The sequence below is a fragment of the Homalodisca vitripennis genome, chromosome 8 (assembly GCF_021130785.1).
Source record: "Homalodisca vitripennis isolate AUS2020 chromosome 8, UT_GWSS_2.1, whole genome shotgun sequence".
NCBI lineage: Eukaryota > Metazoa > Arthropoda > Insecta > Hemiptera > Cicadellidae > Homalodisca > Homalodisca vitripennis.
The window spans coordinates 125,828,950-125,850,180 of NC_060214.1; the positions used below are offsets into that span (position 1 = coordinate 125,828,950).

The 21,231-nt window shown below is 37.5% G+C and overlaps 1 protein-coding gene across 1 annotated transcript in view; it reads left to right on the forward strand.

The window, feature by feature from the left end:
- The window catches only part of LOC124368162 (myelin transcription factor 1-like protein), a 571,113-nt gene that overhangs the window by 511,821 nt on the left and 38,061 nt on the right, over nt 1-21,231 (forward strand). Inside the window, 4 exon segments of the mRNA XM_046825438.1 lie at nt 8,407-9,992; nt 17,222-17,294; nt 18,761-18,801; nt 19,414-19,587. Of these exon segments, the coding sequence (XP_046681394.1) occupies nt 8,407-9,992; nt 17,222-17,294; nt 18,761-18,801; nt 19,414-19,587 (1,874 nt within the window).

The window sequence follows — 21,231 nt, forward strand, 5'->3', positions numbered from 1 at the left end:
AAGCGCGTGTCTTCATCTCTGCGGTTTTATCAGCCCTTGAGGGTCGGGGGAGGGTCGAGGGGGGATTTATAGCCCCAGCCTCGAGAATGTTGAGATTACAACACCATTCCACTGAACCGTAACCTAAAAAAAGGACGGAGGTGTTTTTGGCCGACTGTTTCAAATACATTACCCCAGTCACCTTCCGGACTGTTCATCTTATTGTTTACTCCTCTTCGCCGACCCCACTTCTGCAGACCTTCGTTATTCTCGCACTGATTGTGTAGACTGTATTAAAACATGAATAATGATTATGTTCTAAACATATGTTTTACGATTATAAATTTTTCGTGGAGACGTCCTATTGGTGAACGTTTAATTATCCATCCGAAAAAACGTTTACGTCGTATTTGTAGGGGGTCAAAAGGTCAAAGGCTGTCTGACTGTCTATCCATCTGTCCGTCTGATGTCTGTGCAATAACTTTTGATAGAAGGTTCTATAGATTTGAAACTTACAACTTAGATTCCTCTCTCAAGAAAAATAATCTTCGATGTGCATTTTGGGGTCAATATGTCAAACGGCACTCCATCTGTCCGTCTGTCTATCCGACTGTCTGTGCAATAGCTGTTGATAGAATGGTTCTAGAGATTTGAACCATGGTACACTGGTTCTTTTGGGACCAAAGAAGAACACTATTGATGTTGGGTTCAAAAGACACTCCAACTATTTGTCTGGCCGTCTGTCCAATAACTCTTGATAGGAAAGTCACTGAGACTTGAAAGTTGATATACAGCTTCCTCTTGGTCTAAGGAAGAAGTCTACTGATGGGGTCAAAAGCTGAAATGGAAGTCTAACTGTTTGTGCTATAGTTCGTTCTGTTTAATCGCTCTGCGGATCCTTCAATACTTGCGTATATAGTCCATATCTATATTATAAAAAGAGGTAGTTATAGCATTTAAGCAGCATAAAAATATGTGACAACTGCCAGTAAGAGCCGTTTTAACATTATTGTTTCGAACGATAAGTAAGTACAAGTATTACACTTTTTCGAAAACATGTATTTTAAAGTTTATTATTGATCTACAGTTTATAGTTTTGTACTTGACGTTTCTCAGCACTCCGCGGCATCAAGCGGCTGGTGCTTACACGATTTCAAGCGGTACTTTGAGATGATCAATGTTTTCCATAATTCCAGTGATACAATCTTTGATTATGGATAATACTCTAGTAACAAACAATAAATTGTAAAGCGGAATAAAATAAATGACGATAGAACGTGTTTAATAAACAATACAAATTACTTTGCTATTTAATACCACCTTACCTCTTTTATCTGTCTGTCGTCATTGAAACATTCTCTACCGAGTTTCAAGTGCCGATGGCGAGAGGTCTAAGACGTTGGACTTTGAGTCTAAGTTAGAGATAGCTCAGGTTCGAATCCTGTCTTGCACTTTTTATCAGTACCATCGACCTTGTACTGTATCGACTCCCCCCTTATTCTGTTTGATAAGATTATTGCACAGGCCATTGGCTTATGAGGACGGGCATTATAAGGTATACAAGGGGATCGGCTTCTCCTTAGATAAAAGTATCAATATTTGTGCTAATTACATGATTAACGTTCATATGCAATTACACTCATTGGATTTTTCTGGTCCTAATTTCTCACTCATAAAAGAACATTGATCTCAATGATATGTATAGACTTTAGGGTAAAACATAATACAAGTTTTAGAACAAAGAAGTTTGAGCTGCTCCGTGACTGTATGTTAAGCGTTTCTGCATTAGAGTTGATGATGAATATAATTTGAACTGCGCCAATTTGAAAGATAACCTTGTAGTTGTGCCTTCTTGTTGGCTGTAAAAACGCGACCTCTAGCGGCGGTGTTGAAGGGTAGAAAGACGTAAGTTTCTCTCGGCTCGCAGCATGATAAATCATGCTTATGTTGATTTGTCTCCAGGGCAAGTCATACGTCATCGACAGGGCGAGGTGGGGAGGGGGCAGAATGGAAGGGGAAGGGGTAGATATAATTAAAGAGAGCAGAGCACGCCACAGTTCGCCGGAGATGTTCAGTCATTACGGCTAGAACGTAGCTAATTATAGGCCGGTACAAAGTGGCCCCTCTCTCTCACCCCTTAGCCAAATCTACCCCTACAATGACGACATGTCTTCGGCGCAAGATGGGATATTGGCGTCTGCCACAGTCCAACGGACTTGTATTACTTATAATCGTGTTATCTGTATGCGTTACAAAGATAGAACACTACGTTTCGAGGAATGCGATCCATCCTCTTCTTCAGCTGTTAAAAACCTTAAGGCAAGGTTAACACAGGCTTCTGTAGTTTAATTTTTTTAAACTTTACGCCTTAAGGTTTTTTACACCTAAGGAAGAGGTTAAATCCCAAATCGAAACGTTGTGTTTAATCTTTATATTGCATAACTATGGCATATGTCCGAAATTCTGTTACCTTTTCTAATCACCCATTATTAATAACGGACTTTAAAATTTAATCTGTTAAATTCCCTGGACATATACGTTCAGTAGATAACAAAACAAGCTCTCTGTTCTAAAAATCTATAAATTTTCCAAATATTTAGATAAATAAAAAAAAAAAATTAAAGCAAAGTGACGCCACAATGGACAGTTTGTATGCATTTTACACGTAATATCGCATTACAATATATTGTGTTTAATAAGTTTAGTGTCAACCGTGACATCATAGGCTATTCATATACACATTTTACTGATAGACCATTAGTTTATTGGTGATTTTTTATTAAAATTTTCGTTTCTATTTTATAAAAACAGTAATAAATTACCAGAAATGCATCAGAAATCTCTTCTTAGTAAATCATTTGCTACTTTTCAGGCACTGTTATTTACTAATGTTCAACACTGGTACAAATTCCGATTACATTTGTTGAATTGTTTACATACAAAAACCTGGTGAAAGTCACATAATTGACCTCGTTTTTAGTGTTGTTCAAATTTATCGTAGAAGACCAAACTGTAATTGTATAATTAAAATTCCGACTGCATTTTTTCAAAAATCTGTTTTAATAAATACAATCCCAATTCAGGCGTCTGACTAGGAACAGAATTCATAGTGAATTCCAATCCACCAGTGGTACCGCCTAGAGCCGACCATCAGATCGCTCTGTGAATAGTGTCCTTTGTTTTATATTCTCTGTGGTTTATAGTAATATTCTATACACACAATCCAGTAGGATATTTCTTTAAGGGATGAAATTCTTATTCATAAGACTATTGAGTAAATAATGGAGTTTTTATTTTTAGTTGCTACTAACTAGTTTTTGGAAAATATTCAATAGCTACTTTGCATTGACAATTGATTACAAAAATATACAGGAAAATCTTTAAAGAAAATTCCACCTCGATCAGAAAGGGTTGACTGACTTAACCTCTCCCCTGTTTACAATGGCGACTGCGCCACCCTGCTACCGCGATGGAATAAAAACGGAACAAATACGAGAGAATTGTTTTAAACAATCAGATCGGAAAGATGAATTATTCAATTGTGAGGATTCTTGGGGAGCTGGGGAGCAACAAATTAATGAATACTATCCTCACTGAGGGCCGACTTATCATCTGCAAAAATGTCATTTGCAATTAAAAATGAGAGGTAGGCTGGCCGAGGGGCGTCCCCTACACGACATTCCAATTTTCGCCAAATGCTAATTAATGCATAAATTTTTCAGACGGTGGTGTGTTTTTCAAGCCATCCATTAATTTGGCCCCTGCCCAAGATGGACACCCCCTCCCCCCTCAACACCATATACACCCTCAGAGACCGGCTGTCAACTTCCATTCCTGCAGTTTTTACAGGAAGTTTGTATTGTTGGTACTTACCATTCACATTTAACAAGAGTATGATAATAAAATACTGCATAATTGTTGCTTATATATTTCCTAACTCAATGAGTTTAATGGGATAAAATATATTTGAGGTGAAAATTTCTTGAACAAATTACTTATATTTCATCAAAATGTAATATCAGTACAGTAAATAAGCTTTCTGTTTATAATAGAACTGGATACATTTCAATGTGAATTTAAAATTCATAGTACATCTTTAAAAAGGAAGAATAGATATCGATCTAACACTTAGATAGTTCGGTTGCCAACATCTTAATTAGTTTATGTGCGATTTTAACATGCCGCTAAATTATTAGATTCAAATTAAATTCAGAATTTGGTTCTAAATGATACTTTTTAGATTGGAGCAATTTTCGAAATGATCGTCTTGAATCTTAAGTGCGATGATGATCTTTCAGAATGTTTGTGGAAAGTTTTAAACCAATCATATTAATTTTAGCAAGAATTGGATTGTAATGGAACTGGTAAGAACCGAAATACCTAACAAAAATTAGAGTAAACAGAACTACCGGTATAACTATATTAAGGTGCCATAGACTCGCGGATGAATGAACATTACCCACTCCCTCTTAGATAATTTTCTTGAATACATGAAATTTTTGTATTTTATGTTGTCTATATTATCCGCAGGAATTGTATAAAAATTGGACTGATCAAAATGTTTGCCTATTTTCCTGTATTGAAGAAAGGACGATGTGTCAAAGGAATGTGCTTTCAAAATAAAATAAAACCGAATACGTTTTTACCTACAGAGCAGTGTAATTTAGGGGGAAATGGCCAAAGTGGCGTACGCTAAATAAAATGTATACATTCTTTTATTTGCGCAAAACGTTCTTCAAACGCCAAAGTGCATTAGGTCACCTCAAAATCGTTATTTTAATTGAAAACTTCGCCAAAACCGGGTAAGTTTTTCGGCGCCCGGAGTTAACTAGACGGAGCCAGCTATATTAGGCGATAAATACAGTCGTGTTAGGGGCTGACGTGACTTAGTGAGTCAGGTAAGCCTAAGCTCCTGGGACCGGGTAGCGATATTGTCGAGTCTGTAGGAGGATCACATCGCTTTACACGGACGGATGTCTTGTACCTCCCTGGGCTGAGGGAGGGGAGGGGGGAGGTGTTCGACAGGGATAATCTCTAGTTATACCATCCAGAGAAGTGTAATTTTGTCTTAACCCGATTTAAAGCAAGAGCTTCATCGCTTTCCCTAAATATAGTGTAACGATCAAAGTTGCAGAATGCGAACACAAAATGTTGCGTACTTAACTCAAGAACCTTGTGTTTTCATACACTTACTGTGACACTGTGCTGGAAAAAAATCAAGTTCCTTGTACAAAAAAATTTTCAAAACGTGGAACTAAACAACTGAACATTAATATGTATAATAATGTAATTGTAACGAAGGAAACGCAAACAATGAATAATGCAACACGCTTGGTATTTTCCTTTGCTGTATATTTAAGTTCAAAAAATTTCAATACGGTGCCTTAATAATCTAGAATTTGCAGCTTGGTATTTGGTAAAGGGTATAAATCCATTCTAAACGCTTTAGAGGTGGAAAACAATACAAACCTCTATTCGAATTTCGAATTTATTTCATTTACCACTGAACAATCAAATCGTCGCATTTTATTGCTCTCTGGTGTTTACATAAACCATGTTTTGAGTGGCGAAGCATAGAGCTAATTTGTCTCATCAATTCTTGGAGTATAAAGTTCGTTTTTGACGACGGAAATATTGTGACAGGGTGGTATCGGACTTTGCCATTGTTTGTTCAATGATACATGTAAAAAATTGTTTAAAACCTTTTTTAGATTGTACCTAGTTTGTAGTTGGGTTATTTATGCGCCTGAGGAAGAGAGAAGACTGTAATTTCGAAACGTAGTTTCACTAAACAATGGTTAATTTCCAAAAAATCCGATTACCCTCACAATACTCGGGGGTTTATTCGTTTTTCAGTAAAATTCCTATTTTACAAATGAATGGTTGCCATTTTCGAGTGTTTGGTGCGATGGGTCCAAGTATGGGCTTCTGGCTTACCCTATATATTCTCCAGGCTAGACTCCACCCTCAGGCATTGCAGGCACCAACTGTACGATCTCTGTACTAAGTGACGTGTAACGGGTGAGAACGTACAATTTAAGGTGGACCCTCAAGTGGTACACGACCTGTCCGCGGGGCGCTAGTATCGCCTGAGTCACGCACGCACACGCACACGCACCCAAGCGTTCCAAGCGGTCCGACCTGCGTGACCCGCCCCATACGGATTTAATACGGTGTGACGAAAATGTACGGATTAAGGTGTCCTTAAGTGCGGGTTGTCACTCAATTATGGGACGTATCCCTTAAATATGGATCGCGTGACGGGGCCCCATCTCGGGGAATTAGCTGGGTTATGAGCGAGCGGGGACGGAACTACGGGTTCGATGGGGGGTAGCATGTCGCAACCCTGTCTACCCAATAAGTCTACAGGTACCTCGTGCCCCCGTTGTTCAATTATATCGTAACGATCGTCTCTGACCTTGTGCAGTATCGAGTTTAAAATCTCACAGGAATTATGGCAAAGGCACACGATTAAGTCATGGTTTGCTTTATAGCTACGAATATTTTTTAATTAACTTTCACCAATTTTAACATTCCCCACCCCTACAACAACCCACCTCGTTCCTATAATAGTACTATCTTCATGTGTGCACGATCATTTGGTGAGGGATTTGATCGCCTCGGAGTCGAATATTTTGTTCAATTTATGTCTAAAAGTTCAGCTCGTCAAAGAAATCTCAAATTTTCCACTACTAGCCAGTTAAAACTCAAAAATTGTTGATCAGTTGGCCTGTTCTACTACGGTGTCATAGTTATTTATAAGTAAATAAATAAATTTCATTCATAAATGTGAATATATTCAGCAATGACGAGACTGAAAAGGTTTTAGAAAACAATTTTTGACACTCTTCTATTACGTGCTGTTAAAACTGAAATCAGTTACTTCTATGCTTAATCTCTGGTTATACTACGATCATGCTAATTAAAAAGTAACATAAAATATCGTAAATGTCATGTCGTTTGGATCAAACGTAATGAGACTTCGGAACTAATTGCTATATGGAGTGTTTACACAACAAATGAATACTTCGAGTGATTATTCAATGTTTTATTTCTTCAGGTAACATTTCAACAGCGAGCAAGACGAGGAAGCACTAAAGCTGAACCTAATTGAGTTGTTGGTGGGTAGCTGGGCGGCGCGGCGCGGCTGTGAAAACCTCGTTAAATTTCTTTGATTCAGTCCGTCTGTCTGTCCGTCTGTCTGTGTGTCTGTCTGTCTTAGAGTGCTTAGAGTCGGATTATAGCGCGATCTGCGGGGCCACGATAGTCTTTCTTCTTGTTTAAAGTCGAGGGGGAGGGATTATCTAATTCCCGACACCCTCGTGTTCATTAGACCGGTCTACCCGGCCCTATCGGCTCCCGATCATAAATTTCGCCTTCCGGGCGACCATGTATCACCCAATTTATTCATTATCTCCGGCCCCGACCCGGAGTCATGTCCCTTTAGCTTCCGGACCACGAGAGGCTATTAATCAATGCGAGCGCGTCTTGCAAAAACAACCCTTTCTCGGCGCTGGATCAATTGTTTTGAGCGCCATTAGTCGGATTGTCTCGCCTTGGTACAGGTTTTCATTTCCTGCAAGATGCGAACCTTGAATGTCATTATTTCGGTTTCTTAGAAATTCAATGAATAAATATTAAATTACGCAATTTTATTATTATTTATCTAACCTTCATCAAAGAAAGAGGACGATATCTTCTGTCTGTCTGCAGAATATTTTCAGAAATAATAGACGTTAGTGACGAATGAGTTTGTGATACAGACTTTACAAAACACGGGAAAGAACAGCGAATATATTAAATTTCAAGTGACAGGTGATGCGAAGGGGGTGAAAATTACTATTTTACAGCTGACACTCCCAATCATGAGTTGTGTTAACATAATTAGCTGCGGTATTACACCCAGAGGATGAATTTAGTTTGAGTCCCCTCGCTAGCTCATTATAATGTGGATAGTTTATGTATTCGTATATTCTGTTTTACGCTTATAATAATAATAAATATGTAATTATCTGGCCAACCCCACTTGATTATACAAAACTACGGATGCTTCAAGTTGATAAACCCTAACCCCCGAAAACTCTGCGGATCACTTGCCTAATGTATATTTGAATTATATAGGACTTCGTGAAAGATCTAAAATAATTTAATTTATTTAAATCTAATTAACTGTGGTAAATTCCATCACCTCGTAGTGGGTGCCACGCCTCAGCAAGAAATCGTCCGCTCAGCATACGACCTTTGCTCGATGACATATAACCGGTGATCGTACTGACCTACCTACGCCCAGCCTAACTTATGTTGCTGGAGCTTAAGACATAGCCGGGCTAAGGCATGATGGAAATGAACAATCGTATAAATTTAAGTTGGAAAAGGTATCTGTAGTTGTGTTTATTGCGTAAACTTAATTATTTTGTTGTGTTTCAGGCCTCTGTCAACCGTCACAGCCCTCCCTGGCTCCAGCCCCCTCACACAAGCGGCCAAGAGAAGAGCGGAAGCTCAGAAGAACAAAAACGCTGATGTCGCCAGTAGAAAGAACATGGTGAAGAAAGAAGAAGTAACGGTGGACGAAACGTCGGTGAAGAGGAGAAGAAAAAGTGCAAAAGGAGGAGACCAGAACGGCGAAGACCTCGATTATGATTCTAAACACGTCTTGTTGCCACAGAAGAAAAGAGCCTTCGTGTCCAACTCCTCCCCTGGCCAGAGTCCGGCAAAGAAGACTCTAAAGTCAAACAGCGGTCAAGGAGGTGATGAAAACGTTGACAATGAAACACTTATCAGAGAAACGGAAGCCGACTTGAAGAGTTTGTCAGGGAGTTGGCCGGGTCCTCGGTTGGCGTTCTATAACCGAGGAATTGCCGAAGCCGAAGACAGGTTCGAGTCACCAGGCTTTGAGAACTTATTCGAAGAGAAAAAGAACAGCCTAGCGAATTCTTCGGCGTCGGCAGCCATGCTGGCCAACAGCGACAACTCGTCTTGCTCGCTGAAAGACGTGATAACACTGAGGGACCAACAGGATGCGAAGAATATCAAACAAGAACTTCGCTCTTCGAATGGAAACCAGGGTAAGCAGGAGAACTCGAAATCCACACAAAGTTCCAAGAATTCTGTGAAATCCCAAAGAGACGAAAAGGACCAGCAACAGAAACCAGTCCAAGAAAGAAATTATCTGGAAAGCCTGATCAAAATCGAAAACGAATGTGCTTCGATCCAGTCTCAAGCAAAGTCTAAAAACAAAGCTGACGGCACTGACACTCTAAAGAGTGGTGACAAATTCCCCACGAACGGTCAAAGATATGAGCCCGACTTCAACGAGTTGGTAGATGACTCGTCGAACGAACTGGAAATAGATATGTCTGAAGCTGATGATCGAAACGGTAAAGGGGACAAGCAGAAGAAAAAAGATAACGACGATAAGAAAGAAGGAAAAGGAGGCAAAACCTTCGGAAATTCTTACAACAATCAACAAAAAGCAGAAAAGAACAAATCATCAAATTCTCCAACTGCTTTCACGACACCAACGTCATTCCGAGATGGCAAAGAACAACCCAGAATGCCATCTAACAATTTGGACCTACAAACATCAACGATAGGGCCTTTCCCTGCGGGTGCAACGTTTGTAGGGTATCCTCCTTCAGGTGCAGCTCCTGTAACTAGAATTCCCCCCGAGGAAAAACCCTCTACAGTTTGTCTTCTTCCTCTAAAGCCGACGACAACTAAAGTCGAACCGGAGGATGTAACCACTGGTGTGACCTCCAGTAAGATCTCCGTAGCTTCTCCAGAGAATCCAGCCTCCAAGCAATACACAATTCTCCAGCCTGCCGGTGCAGGCTCCAGGGCTGCCTCTGCCATCCAGGACGTGACACGGGAAGGAGTCCTAGGAGTCCCTGCTGTGAGTAGCACCACTGCTGTCGTCTCGAGCTCCCAGATCATAGCTAGCGCCGATTCCTCTTCCGGCTCCAAGGACAGCAGCAGGAGCGTCGGATCCTTATCACCTTCGGCGATTGGAAAAGGTAGGCTACTAATTTTCAAATACCACAACTATAAAAATTGAAAATTTATTCCAGTTTTTGATGCAGCTACCAATGAATTGATTTAATAATTTCCATTGGCGTTTGGATTCCAAAACCTGTTCAATCCTCCCCAACCGAACTCAACGAAACGGGTGTGTGGGTAAAACGTTTCCAACGACACAAGCACTGAAAGTTCCCGGTACTTTTGCTGTTCGCACTAAAAACTCAATCAATCCCAGGGATCCTGCACAATATTTACCCGCGAGATGAAAGCTGTTAGCGAAAGACCGTAGGAGCCGCTGCCGCTCTGTGGAGGCGGGGAACGTTCGTTCAAATAAAGTGCGACTTATTAGCGTCATGTTGACGGATCCAAGAAGAGTTGCGAGTTACTTTTAACAAGTCGACTTTCTTGAGTAATTAGCCTCTCCGACTCAGCCCGGGCTCGGTGGAGATACACACATTTGCATTTTTCTCCGCGCCCGAGTCGCTTTTGACGTCTAATGCCAAGTTTAATTGCCACCTAATGAGTTAGTCGCAACCAAACGTTCTTTCGCTCACCCCCCGGAACGGAACCTTTCCGGTTGTATCCGTAATGACTTTAGGTCATGTCTGTGCCTTTAGTGGAGTTAATGATTAAAAGGCTACATTGGAAACAAAATTTTCTTTGATTTGGATTTGTTTTTATCAGAAATTTCACATTATCGATTCCTCCACGTTTGTTTAAAAAATAATACGAAGACTATACTGTCCACATTTATTTTATTTTGTTGGAGTAAACACAAATTGTTAATGCATTACATTTCTTTTAGTTTAAACACTATTATTTAGAACATTTAAAAATAGCTCTTCGTGTAATGCTTAATCGAAAACGGCAATGTGACGCTGACATTTAACTTTTATTCTCATTAATAATTTTTTGTAACTCTAGATAGACCAATTATTAACTTTAAAAGAGAACTCAATTTTTAATTAAATCACAAGATTGGCGTTTATGCAGTTTAAGAAGTCAATTGTTTTTGTATTTTCGATGGTTTTTCCACCAGATTTTGAGTTGTTGAAATAAACGAATATAGTTTATAAATTGAATCAAATTTTCAAAGTCCATATTGATTAATTTGTAAGAACAATAGGATTACGGTTACTTGTCATAGTTATGAAATATGTTATATATGAAATATGAAACTGGAATTGGAGTACGAATTTTCGAAAACTGGTGACTGTGTTCTTTTTAGAACAGAGTTTGTTATTTGTTTTTTCTTCCTTCGTTGTGTTGGGTTTTGTGTATCTGTTTTGTTTTTGTCATAGAACTTCTCCATTGCTAACATCAACTGTGACATTTTATCTGCAAAGTAGAATATAAAATAAATATTTTTTCCTTATTTTACGTTTTAGAGATTAGTACTAAAGAAAGCAGCAGACTTTAGTTCTCGAAAATTTGTGTTTCGATTTTATTAATTTATATAGGGACAAAAACTTGACTTATTATAGTTGTTCTGTAATTTTATTGAATAAATCCCAGTAGGCTATTTTATTTATAAAAAAGACAAATACGCTGGAGTATCGAAGGACCCAGAATGTAAAGGAAGTCTTTCCCCGAACTTGCCGTAACTCTTTTCTAACAAGTACGAGCGCCTTCTATCCAGTGTCCGCAACGCCATCGGACGACTGTAATGAGGGTATTGCATAGAAACTAGGAGCACAGTCCTTTGACTTTTTTACTGACTACTTTACTTGTATCTTTTAACTTTGGGATTCCAAAATCAATAGCGTTCTTCCTTAGACCAAGAGCAAGCTGTGTACCAATTTTCGAGTATACCTTTATATCAGGAGCTATCACACAAAGGTGGGCTGATAGACAACGAAACTATTCTAAGAACTTGCGATTCCTTTTTGGTGCTGAGCGTTACGACCATAGAGTTTAGCACATCACGGTTTTTTAACGTTTATAAAGCTTGCAATTGTAGAAATCGTATTGCGTACAGTGAGACAAAGCTATACCGCTTACCCGTGTTTCCGGACGGGTTGAAGTTGGGTGGGCGCCACGCAGACAGACATTGGCCTCGGGGTTGAGACAGGATGGGGGGGAGTCCACCAGGGCCGGAAAGTCAGCCGGAACAGGACGCAGGGCGAGGCGCTTTTCATAATTCGCACCATTCCATTAGTGGACGCAAAAATTACAGGTGGAAAAATTCCCATTGTGTATGAAAAACGCGGGCTGGAGAACACTGAGCGACTTGGGACTAGATTGGGTAAGAGTTGTAGCATGTGGACTTTGAACTGTTTCATGGCATTACTGAGTTATTTATAATATAGGAAACAAGAATAACATTTAACATAGTTTTATTGTTTAGTGTTATTATAATGATTTACAAACTTTAAGAAATTACGTAAATTTGCTTCATCACCACCATCAAATTTAGTTTATAGAGACCAAATAAGTTAGAAATTAATCATCCAGGATCCATCTCAGGTGAAGGGAATTAGGCTAATGAGTTTAGAGCATTTCCCTCGAAAATGTGAAGTTTAAAATTATATTTCAAACCTTAATTGAAGCAGTATTGCAGAATATTGCCAGAATATATTATATAAAGCAAAAGAATGGCGTACCACGATTTCCTGATTCATGGTTAACTAATAACTTCCTGGATTCAGTCCATTTTGACTCAAAGATAAATCTAGAACTTCCCCCAACCTCTTAACAATCTGGTTAAAAAATCGACCGCTTAATTTATCTCTGTATGGGAAAGATAATTTCATTGATTTTGCGGGAATTTTTGTGACATTCGTTTGTCGTCCAATTTAAAATTTTAAGAGATTGATAGCTATCAGAACTACCTCACCTGAGTCCTTCCATTTAATGAATATTATTATTTTTAGTTCAAAGCTGTAAAAATATCTTGTGAATTACTTGTAGGCTCCTCGAGATTTTGAATTCTTCTCGTAGCAGCTACTGGCTACTTCGATCACCAGCGGTGGGGTGAAGGTAACCTTCCAGCCTTGACAAGTTAGCGGCCGTTTCGACAAACTACCCTTAAATTTATTACTGTTTCCCGTCAGAAGATTAAAGAGGGTGACTTAGCATTCGCGTCACACGCCGCGCCGCGCCGACCTAAGACGGGCAACAGCTGGTCGAGCCCTACAGCCCATTAAGACCCCACAGCCCATACTTGGACCGGTCTTCACATTGATTAAACCGTCTTAGACGCTCATGCTAATTTTGCCCATCTCAGCCCTTTATGGTCCATAAAGTGGGGGTTATTACTTAAGTGGCAGTTTCGACCGGATTTTTGCACTTTAAATGGCACCTTGAAGGGTTGAAGTGAGTCGATTTGTCTGGGCAGAGAGGTGAGGGGAGGGATTGACTTTGTATGGTCTGGATGTTGCAACAGTCAGATGAAAACATGATCGACAACAATAAAGACATCAGTATAACCAATATTTGATTACAATATAAGAAATGAAGAATCCGCAGTTTTACAATAAATTACTCATTTGAATTAGTTGGGCCAATCGGTGAACAAAATTTTAAAAATGCCTACAGAAGTCGATTATTTATCAGTAACATTAGGATGACACGAACATTTTAATTCAAAATTTTTTATAATTTCAATTTTGTATTTGTCCCTTAAGCTTTGGATTATCCAAGTTCTACTGCAGTACTTCCTCCAGTACTCTTGCTACTTCAATAATAAATTGATATTAATATTTCATTATCCAAGATTATTCGACCCATAGGTCCGATACATTTAGACTAATTGTGCACATAATTGTGAGTAAACCTTAAAATAAATCTAACACGTTAAAGATCTTACTAGCTGATAATGTTAAACTACCGGATTTTAATATTTTGACTTTGTAAGATTAAATCAATCTCTGTACGATTTTAAAAACTAGTAGTTCGCAAACTCTTCAGTACTTATAATATAACATAGAATACAAATTCAGTATACTACAAGACTCAAAAAAGTTCATAATTAATTGTGTCTATTAAAAATTAAGTACAAATTATAATACATAATGATAACGCAAGTATAAAATTCATCTATTTGACCGAAAGGTTTCCAAATTTGTGTGTATATTTTCATATGATGTCAATAATTGATTCAAATATTGTTCATTTAGAGATAAAAGTGGTTAGAAACAGTTTTAACACTACCCAGTATTCGTAGAGAAAAACATTATTTAATTCTAATAGTCAGTTTTACCGATGTTGGGTTTAAGGATCTAATAACAGATTTAAATATGTATATTTTACAAAAAGTAAATGTACAGTACGAGAAACTGTGTCTCAGGAAAGTGTATATTTATTATATGATACTCATAATCACAAACGTAATCCAATTTACGTTACTGTAAAGCGCTTTTGGAAAACATAGAAATTTATAATCAGCTGTTGTGCAGTACACAGAGGAGTAATAAAGAGGGAAGTAAGTGAAAACAAGGGGTTGCGGCTCAGTTATCAGTCGGGGACAAAGGATGCAATATTTAAGATGATAACAGCAGTGGCGGACCAATTTGTAGATGCGGATCGCGCTGTTATATCTGGCGCAATTAATTCCCGCGCAAACAAAGCCGTTCCCGCCATAAACACAGAGCAATCATGTCGCCACCGTTTTGTAATTTCTCGGTGGTTTTCCTTAATTTTTATGAGTTGACAGTTTTTCACCCCGCTGTGCGAGGGGAGAGGCGCCTCGGCTTTCATCAGTTTGATCACCGAGTATGGATTTCCCTTCGTCAACGACAGATGGGTCCTCTTTTGATTTGGGGAGATTTCATTTGAGATCTCGTTCTTGTATGCGTTCAGGTGTGCAATCTTGAATCTGGAAAAATTCCAAACTCACTCTGCAAAAACAATAATATTCCTCCTTACTTTATTAAAATGCGATTTAAATCGATGCTTTAGTGATTTTATTTATTTCTGCTTCAGCAACCTGGTTTTATACAGCAAAGATTGCATTCATACCATACAAAACCATCATTGCATAGTTAATATATCACACAAAAATTAATTTTTAAATGCACGATAAACAATAAAATGGTAGTATTAATGTATACAAGGTACAGGCTTCGTTGATGTTTCATACGTAATTTCAAACTTATAGCTACGTATCTCTATGTCACAGGTTAAAATGCTATATGATTGTAGGCCTACTCTATCTGCTTACAAATTTATTTATTATGAGGTTATTACTCTTTGTAATCATGGCATAATAAAAATGTGCACCAACGCTCTGCCGCATTCCATGGAGTAAAAAAGCACAATCATTAAACTCTTTGTTGTCTGTATAGAAATAAAGTTCTGTGCAAAATTCCAAGTATATTAGTTGCTTTTTCCTCGATATATCAGACAGGCTTCGCCAACACTCAGCCAATTATTGTACAGTATATGTATTGAAATTAAAATATTTGGTTTTGATCCGTATTGTTACATCAACTAATTTAAATCTACAAGTAAACTACCTAGTGCACAATTTTTTATCAAACTTGACGCTACGCTAATTTACTGTAATTGAGTTTGAAAAAATGATGTGTGCCCAGCCCACTTTATCTCTGTTCTCCAATGACTCGAATCTCGGAGATAAGGATAACGACTGCGCCAAGCCAGTCAGCTGGGCTCACGTGCCCACCAGACGTCATATATATATAACGCTAATGACGTCACGTCTCTAATCCAATCCTCTCCCCTCCTCCCAGCACACCACCAAACCACTGATTTGCTCTTACAAACTTTTAATAATGTTTAGACGCCGAACCACCCTCTGTGCATAGTTCCGCATTGGACTACTGTAACGAGTAACATTATTTATGGTTGACGTCAGTGGATCGCCGCGCCGTAAAAACCAAAGAAATGAATGATACACATAACCATACTTATCCCATACTGCGCTTTAAGAAAAAGTAATAGTTTGTTTCATCGACTTAACCGTATTGGCGGAGTTCAGCTTTTTCGAAGAATCTCCTAAAGATATTCAACGTAATGTAGAGCATCAAATTAAAGTGGAACTTAATCACTCAAAACTCAAGGGATCAATTAAAAATTTTAATTACGAAAGTCACGAAAATTCTTGTTATTTCATCGCACAGCTGTTTTGTAAAAAGTAAAAAATCGTGACAATGTTTAAGGCTCTCTCCAAGGCAATTTAAAGCACATGTAGAACAATATTCAGTAACAGGAGAAAAGAAACTAACTTCACTTTGCTCAGCAGTGTAGTCTGAGTAGAAATATCGTTGGATATTTATCAAAATTTCGCTTAATTGATTAGGTTTGTTTACTAGATTTTTTTATAAATAGTTACTTCGTGTATCGTTTACTGCTTCAACTAGATTCGTTAAAAAGATCTATGTGGGGCGTGAAAGGGTGAGAGAGAATAATGAAAGCTAATCCTGAAAATCGACAGACAACCTTCAACAGGAGACCGAAACAAATGAAAACGTTGACGCGAAAATTGACAGGGCGGGAACGAAACGGGCGTAATCTGAGCCATTTGTCTGCCGTTTCCGTTAGGCCCTGCGTTCACATTCACTTTGTTTGCGGTTCCGTTTAGCTTCCTTAAATCGGATCCATCAGTCTTCATTGGGCCTTGAACACCTTTCTGCCTCCTCTTCCGCGACTGGAAGATTTCGCAGACCCTAGGGAGCAGAGTGTTTGAGGTTATAAATTGTTCTTCGATCGGTACTTAACCGTGCATTACAAAATAAAGCTGGGTCATTAGAAACTGAATAGTCTTGCTAAGCTCTGAAATTTCAAAATATTAAAATCGATTTAAATAAAAAATGTTATTACTGTAAATTTGTTGACTTTTAATCAAAATATAAGCAGTTTTCATTACAAATAGAAATAAATAACATGTCAAAATTAATTCCATGCTATTCTAATGCTCAATTTCATTCTGACATTGCAGCATTCTTTTAAAATATTCACAACTACTTTATATATGAGCATAAAGAAAAATAACAATTTTTTCTGGAATGCTTACAACAATTCCTAAACTTTTGTTAATAGGCAATTTGTTATATCTTGAACGGGTTTTGAAATATAAATTACATGTAAATCGCTTAAGCAATAAATTATTGCTTAATTGACAATAATTGCAAAATCTATACATTTTAACAACTGAGGCATAAGTTATTTTTTCATAATTTTTAATATTTCTTTAATTTTAATCCAGTTTATACTTCAGTTTTGGATCTCCCAGACTCCTCAAATTAAAGCAATTTTGTTTTTGCAGATGGAGCTAAGTGTCCCACACCCGGATGTCTAGGAGAGGGACACGTTACAGGATTATATCCCCATCATCGCAGGTAATAAACAATGTACTGAGAAACAGCAACAAATACAGGGCTAAGGTTTAAACAGGGACATATACCAGTTCTATCAGCATGTTCATTGGCTTTTTCATAGCGTTAACTTTACTAAACACGTTCACGACGTCAACGTTTTTCCGGACTTTTTTATTTGCCATTGAATTTTTCAATAGTAATGGTAAAAACAGTATTCGGTTTTTGTACGTCAAATGTGTAAGTGTAACGAAAAAGGTATATAAGCTTTTGTAATCTTGCACAAAAACACTTATTTCAATTTTTAACCGTGTACCCCAAGAGGTACCAAAAAATTAATGTACCTTAAAAATTAAGCAAACGTGTCCCCGACAGGGTACACGATAGTCTGAGATATTTATTTAAGTGCGTGATAAAATTTAACAAACCACCAAGATACGCAAACAATGAAAACGCAGTAATGAAGTGCATAGCAACGTGTGCCCCATCGTGCGCACAATGCAAAAGCCCAATGTGTAACCGTTGAGTACACGATGGCAGTTCTGAAAGATCGCCTGTACCCGATGGTGTATACATCGTCGTGAACGTGTTAAGTGGACTGGAAATTACTAACAAACCGCTAACCAAACTGTATTAAAAACACAGAAAGGAAAAGCTTGTAATTGTATACAACACCAATATTTATGACATTTTGAAACGAGCTCCCAGCATATGAAAGTTATATAGAATTTTGGTAATCAAACAAGAAAAGACTAAAGGCAGTGTAGCCAAGTATTTATTCTATTTGTACACCAATATAGAAATCGGACCAAAATCAATACATTCATTTAGAAATAAATTTTTAAAAAGGTTTTTTTTTACAATCTTGAAATAAGCTCTTGCTGTCAGTCAAGGAACCCTTATTGAATTGTGTGCGTTTTAAATTTTAGATGCAGTTGAATATACTTTCTGTTGAATAATTTCGAAAAAACCAAAACAACAAAAGAGTAAAACGATTTAGCTAGTTAAACTGTGAAATATCATATATTTCAATTTATAATCATAATATCGTCTTATAACTTAGCTTTCTTATACATATAGTACTCATATTGTTAAATTTATAACAAAGAAAATAAATTTAATGAGTTACTGATATCCGAGAATTATTGTGAACTGTTACGCATGAAATTTTCAGTTACCAATAGTATTTATTATTGGGAAGACAAAACACTGAAGTAAAATATTTCATACTTCCCCTTCTTAATAAGTCTTTAAATGCAAGTAATAAAATTAAATATATTTAGGCTAAATAGCATTAAATAAATTTTGTAGTGGGATCTTTTCATATCTGCTTTTAAACTATTTAATTTTGTTGAATAAATATATATTTTTTTAAATAATTTTTCATGTTAAATAAAAACCAGTAATGTGATGGTAGGTATAAAATTAACAGGCTTTAATCAATCCCCTTCTGCATTACTAACAATTCTTGTGACGTGTTTTCTGTGCAGCCTATCAGGATGTCCGAGAAAGGACAAGGTGACTCCTGAGAGTAAGTATTGTCTGTTACCCCTCCTGTAGCGCTTGACTCCCCCTCCTTCTCCTGCCACAGCGGGTTAGAGAGCTTACCATCACTTTCATTAGTTCATCCTGATCCTTCACAGTATACAGAAGCAGACCTTTAGCTAAGTCTTTCAAGGAATATTCTAGCATTTTTGTTAATTATCCACACAGTGGATGATTTTTGAAACAATATTTTAATTGTGGTCTACAGTTGTCTTCTTTTACTAGTATAGATGATAGTTATAACCAATTTATTTTTTCTTACAGCTTGCGAGGCACATGAAGAAATTATTTTCTGACTTTAAAATGTTAAGTGTTCCTTTTCAAAATTTATTTTGAGAAGTTAGTCATGAAATTTAAAGAGTTTACCAGTTTTTTATTTGTTTTTTTTTTTAATACAATTCCATTTAAAGTAAAGAATATATTTAAATACAAAAGTGGAAGTCGACGATTGTTCTGACCAATTTGGATTTTTTAAATTTGACCACCAACTCTCTACCCGCTTTCCTGTCTGACCACTGCATTGTCTAGGATATTCCTTTGACAGACTGAAGGTGTGTTTTTGGAACTGTATATACTAACATGCCTCTACCCGCTGTAGTTTTGGCGATGCATGAGACCATCCTGAAATGTCCAACTCCCGGTTGCAATGGTCGTGGCCATGTTAGCACCAACCGTAACACCCACCGAAGCCTCTCCGGTTGTCCCATCGCTGCAGCAACCAAGCAGGCACTCCGTCAGAGTAGGGCCAAGCAGAGTGTACCTCCGACCAGAGGTAAGGAATTTTCAGTGGTGGTACATATGTTACAATAACTCCGGTACTAAGCTCTCATTGATGAGGTAATTATAGATTTAAAATGTCTTGCCTAGTGGTGTTATAGACTGAATTGTGCTTTTAAGTCGTTTATGGTCAGTTTTATCAGTTACATAAGTAAACACAGTACAAACATGTAAAAAGAGTTATAGTTGAATATTTATTACACTAATTTAAACATGATATACATTTTTTTCCCAATAATTTATCAAAACTATTATGCTATCTAACCTACACAACAATTTATGTATTTAAGGTATAAAAACTAAATGGTTGTAATAGCGGATTTAGAGGGGGTGGGGGCAGAAAGGAATCCTTCCCAAACATTTTTAATCTTGTTTTAAAAAAAGTAGTTTTTATACTCTGAAGTGCATTAAAAAGTTTTTGTGAGGTGTGCGTTTTTTTAATTTTCCAGGGAAGGGATCCCACTCATTTGTTTTATTGGCAGTATTCTATACAATCCAGACACAATCCCTCCTCAAATTCTATACTAAATCTGTCTCTTAATTATTGTAATCAAGTATTAGAACTAGAATCACATTAATTTTGAAACCATTTCCGCAGACTAAGACAGCGTAAAACATGCCATAAGACAGTACCAGTAGAATCATATAACAGTAGGTATGCTTAAAGGTTTTTACCTGAAGTACAGTTAGATACAGTTCGAGGACTTTAGCTGTGCGCGTGACCTTGAGTGTGTGGTGATAGGCGGGAGGGGTGGCGGGGTAGCTTTATGCGCTGCGTCCCGAAAACATTTCCTTTGACTCGTGGGTAAAACCCTCCTTTCAGGAATCGTATTGGCCCAAATAACCCACCACACTCGCTAAAATCAGTCTGTTTTGTGACAGTGCTGATTGTGGTGGAATTAAATAATAAGATAATACCAAATAATAGCAATAATAGGGCTTATCCTTGTTTTTCAGTTGTTATAGTGTTGTTTAAAGTGTGTTTGAAAATAACGTATTTGTCAATACTAATCTGCAAATAGAAATCGCGAGTTTAAAGTCGTTAAAGCTATTGTTGCACCTTTATCTCAGCGGCTAGCACGTAGGCGCAACCCGCCACACAAATAGCGTTTATTTGTTGAAAGGGTAGTAATAGGGCCCTACAAGCACAGCTAAATTCCTCCAACTGTAGTAGATTCTGATAACTCTTGGTGTCAGTAAACGTATTGAGAATAAATAATCATTCCTTTTTTTAAATAAGCCGTCAGCAATGATTGACAAGAGTAAAGTACAAAGAAAGTCCCGAGATAGCTGTCCCACTAAGGTAACTAACAGAATCCAACATCCAACAGAATTCACTATTGTTGACCCAGATACCATAAATGGTAGTACTAAGCTTGGCCGTAGCATTGTGCTATGAATAATTATTCCACTGTTATTTCTGTGAAGATTATTATATTTTTCATGGAAAAGTTTGTTCTTTTTCCTCACTTTAAAATTATGCATAATATAGCCTACTGAGGGGAAATAAACAATAAGTTCTTTTTAATCGTTTACTGCATAAAAGTAGAAAATCTAAAAAAAGTATCCAAAATAATCAACCTTGTCTAAAACAGTCAACGGGATAGGTTGTAGTCAATTGGTACAAAATTGATTTTCT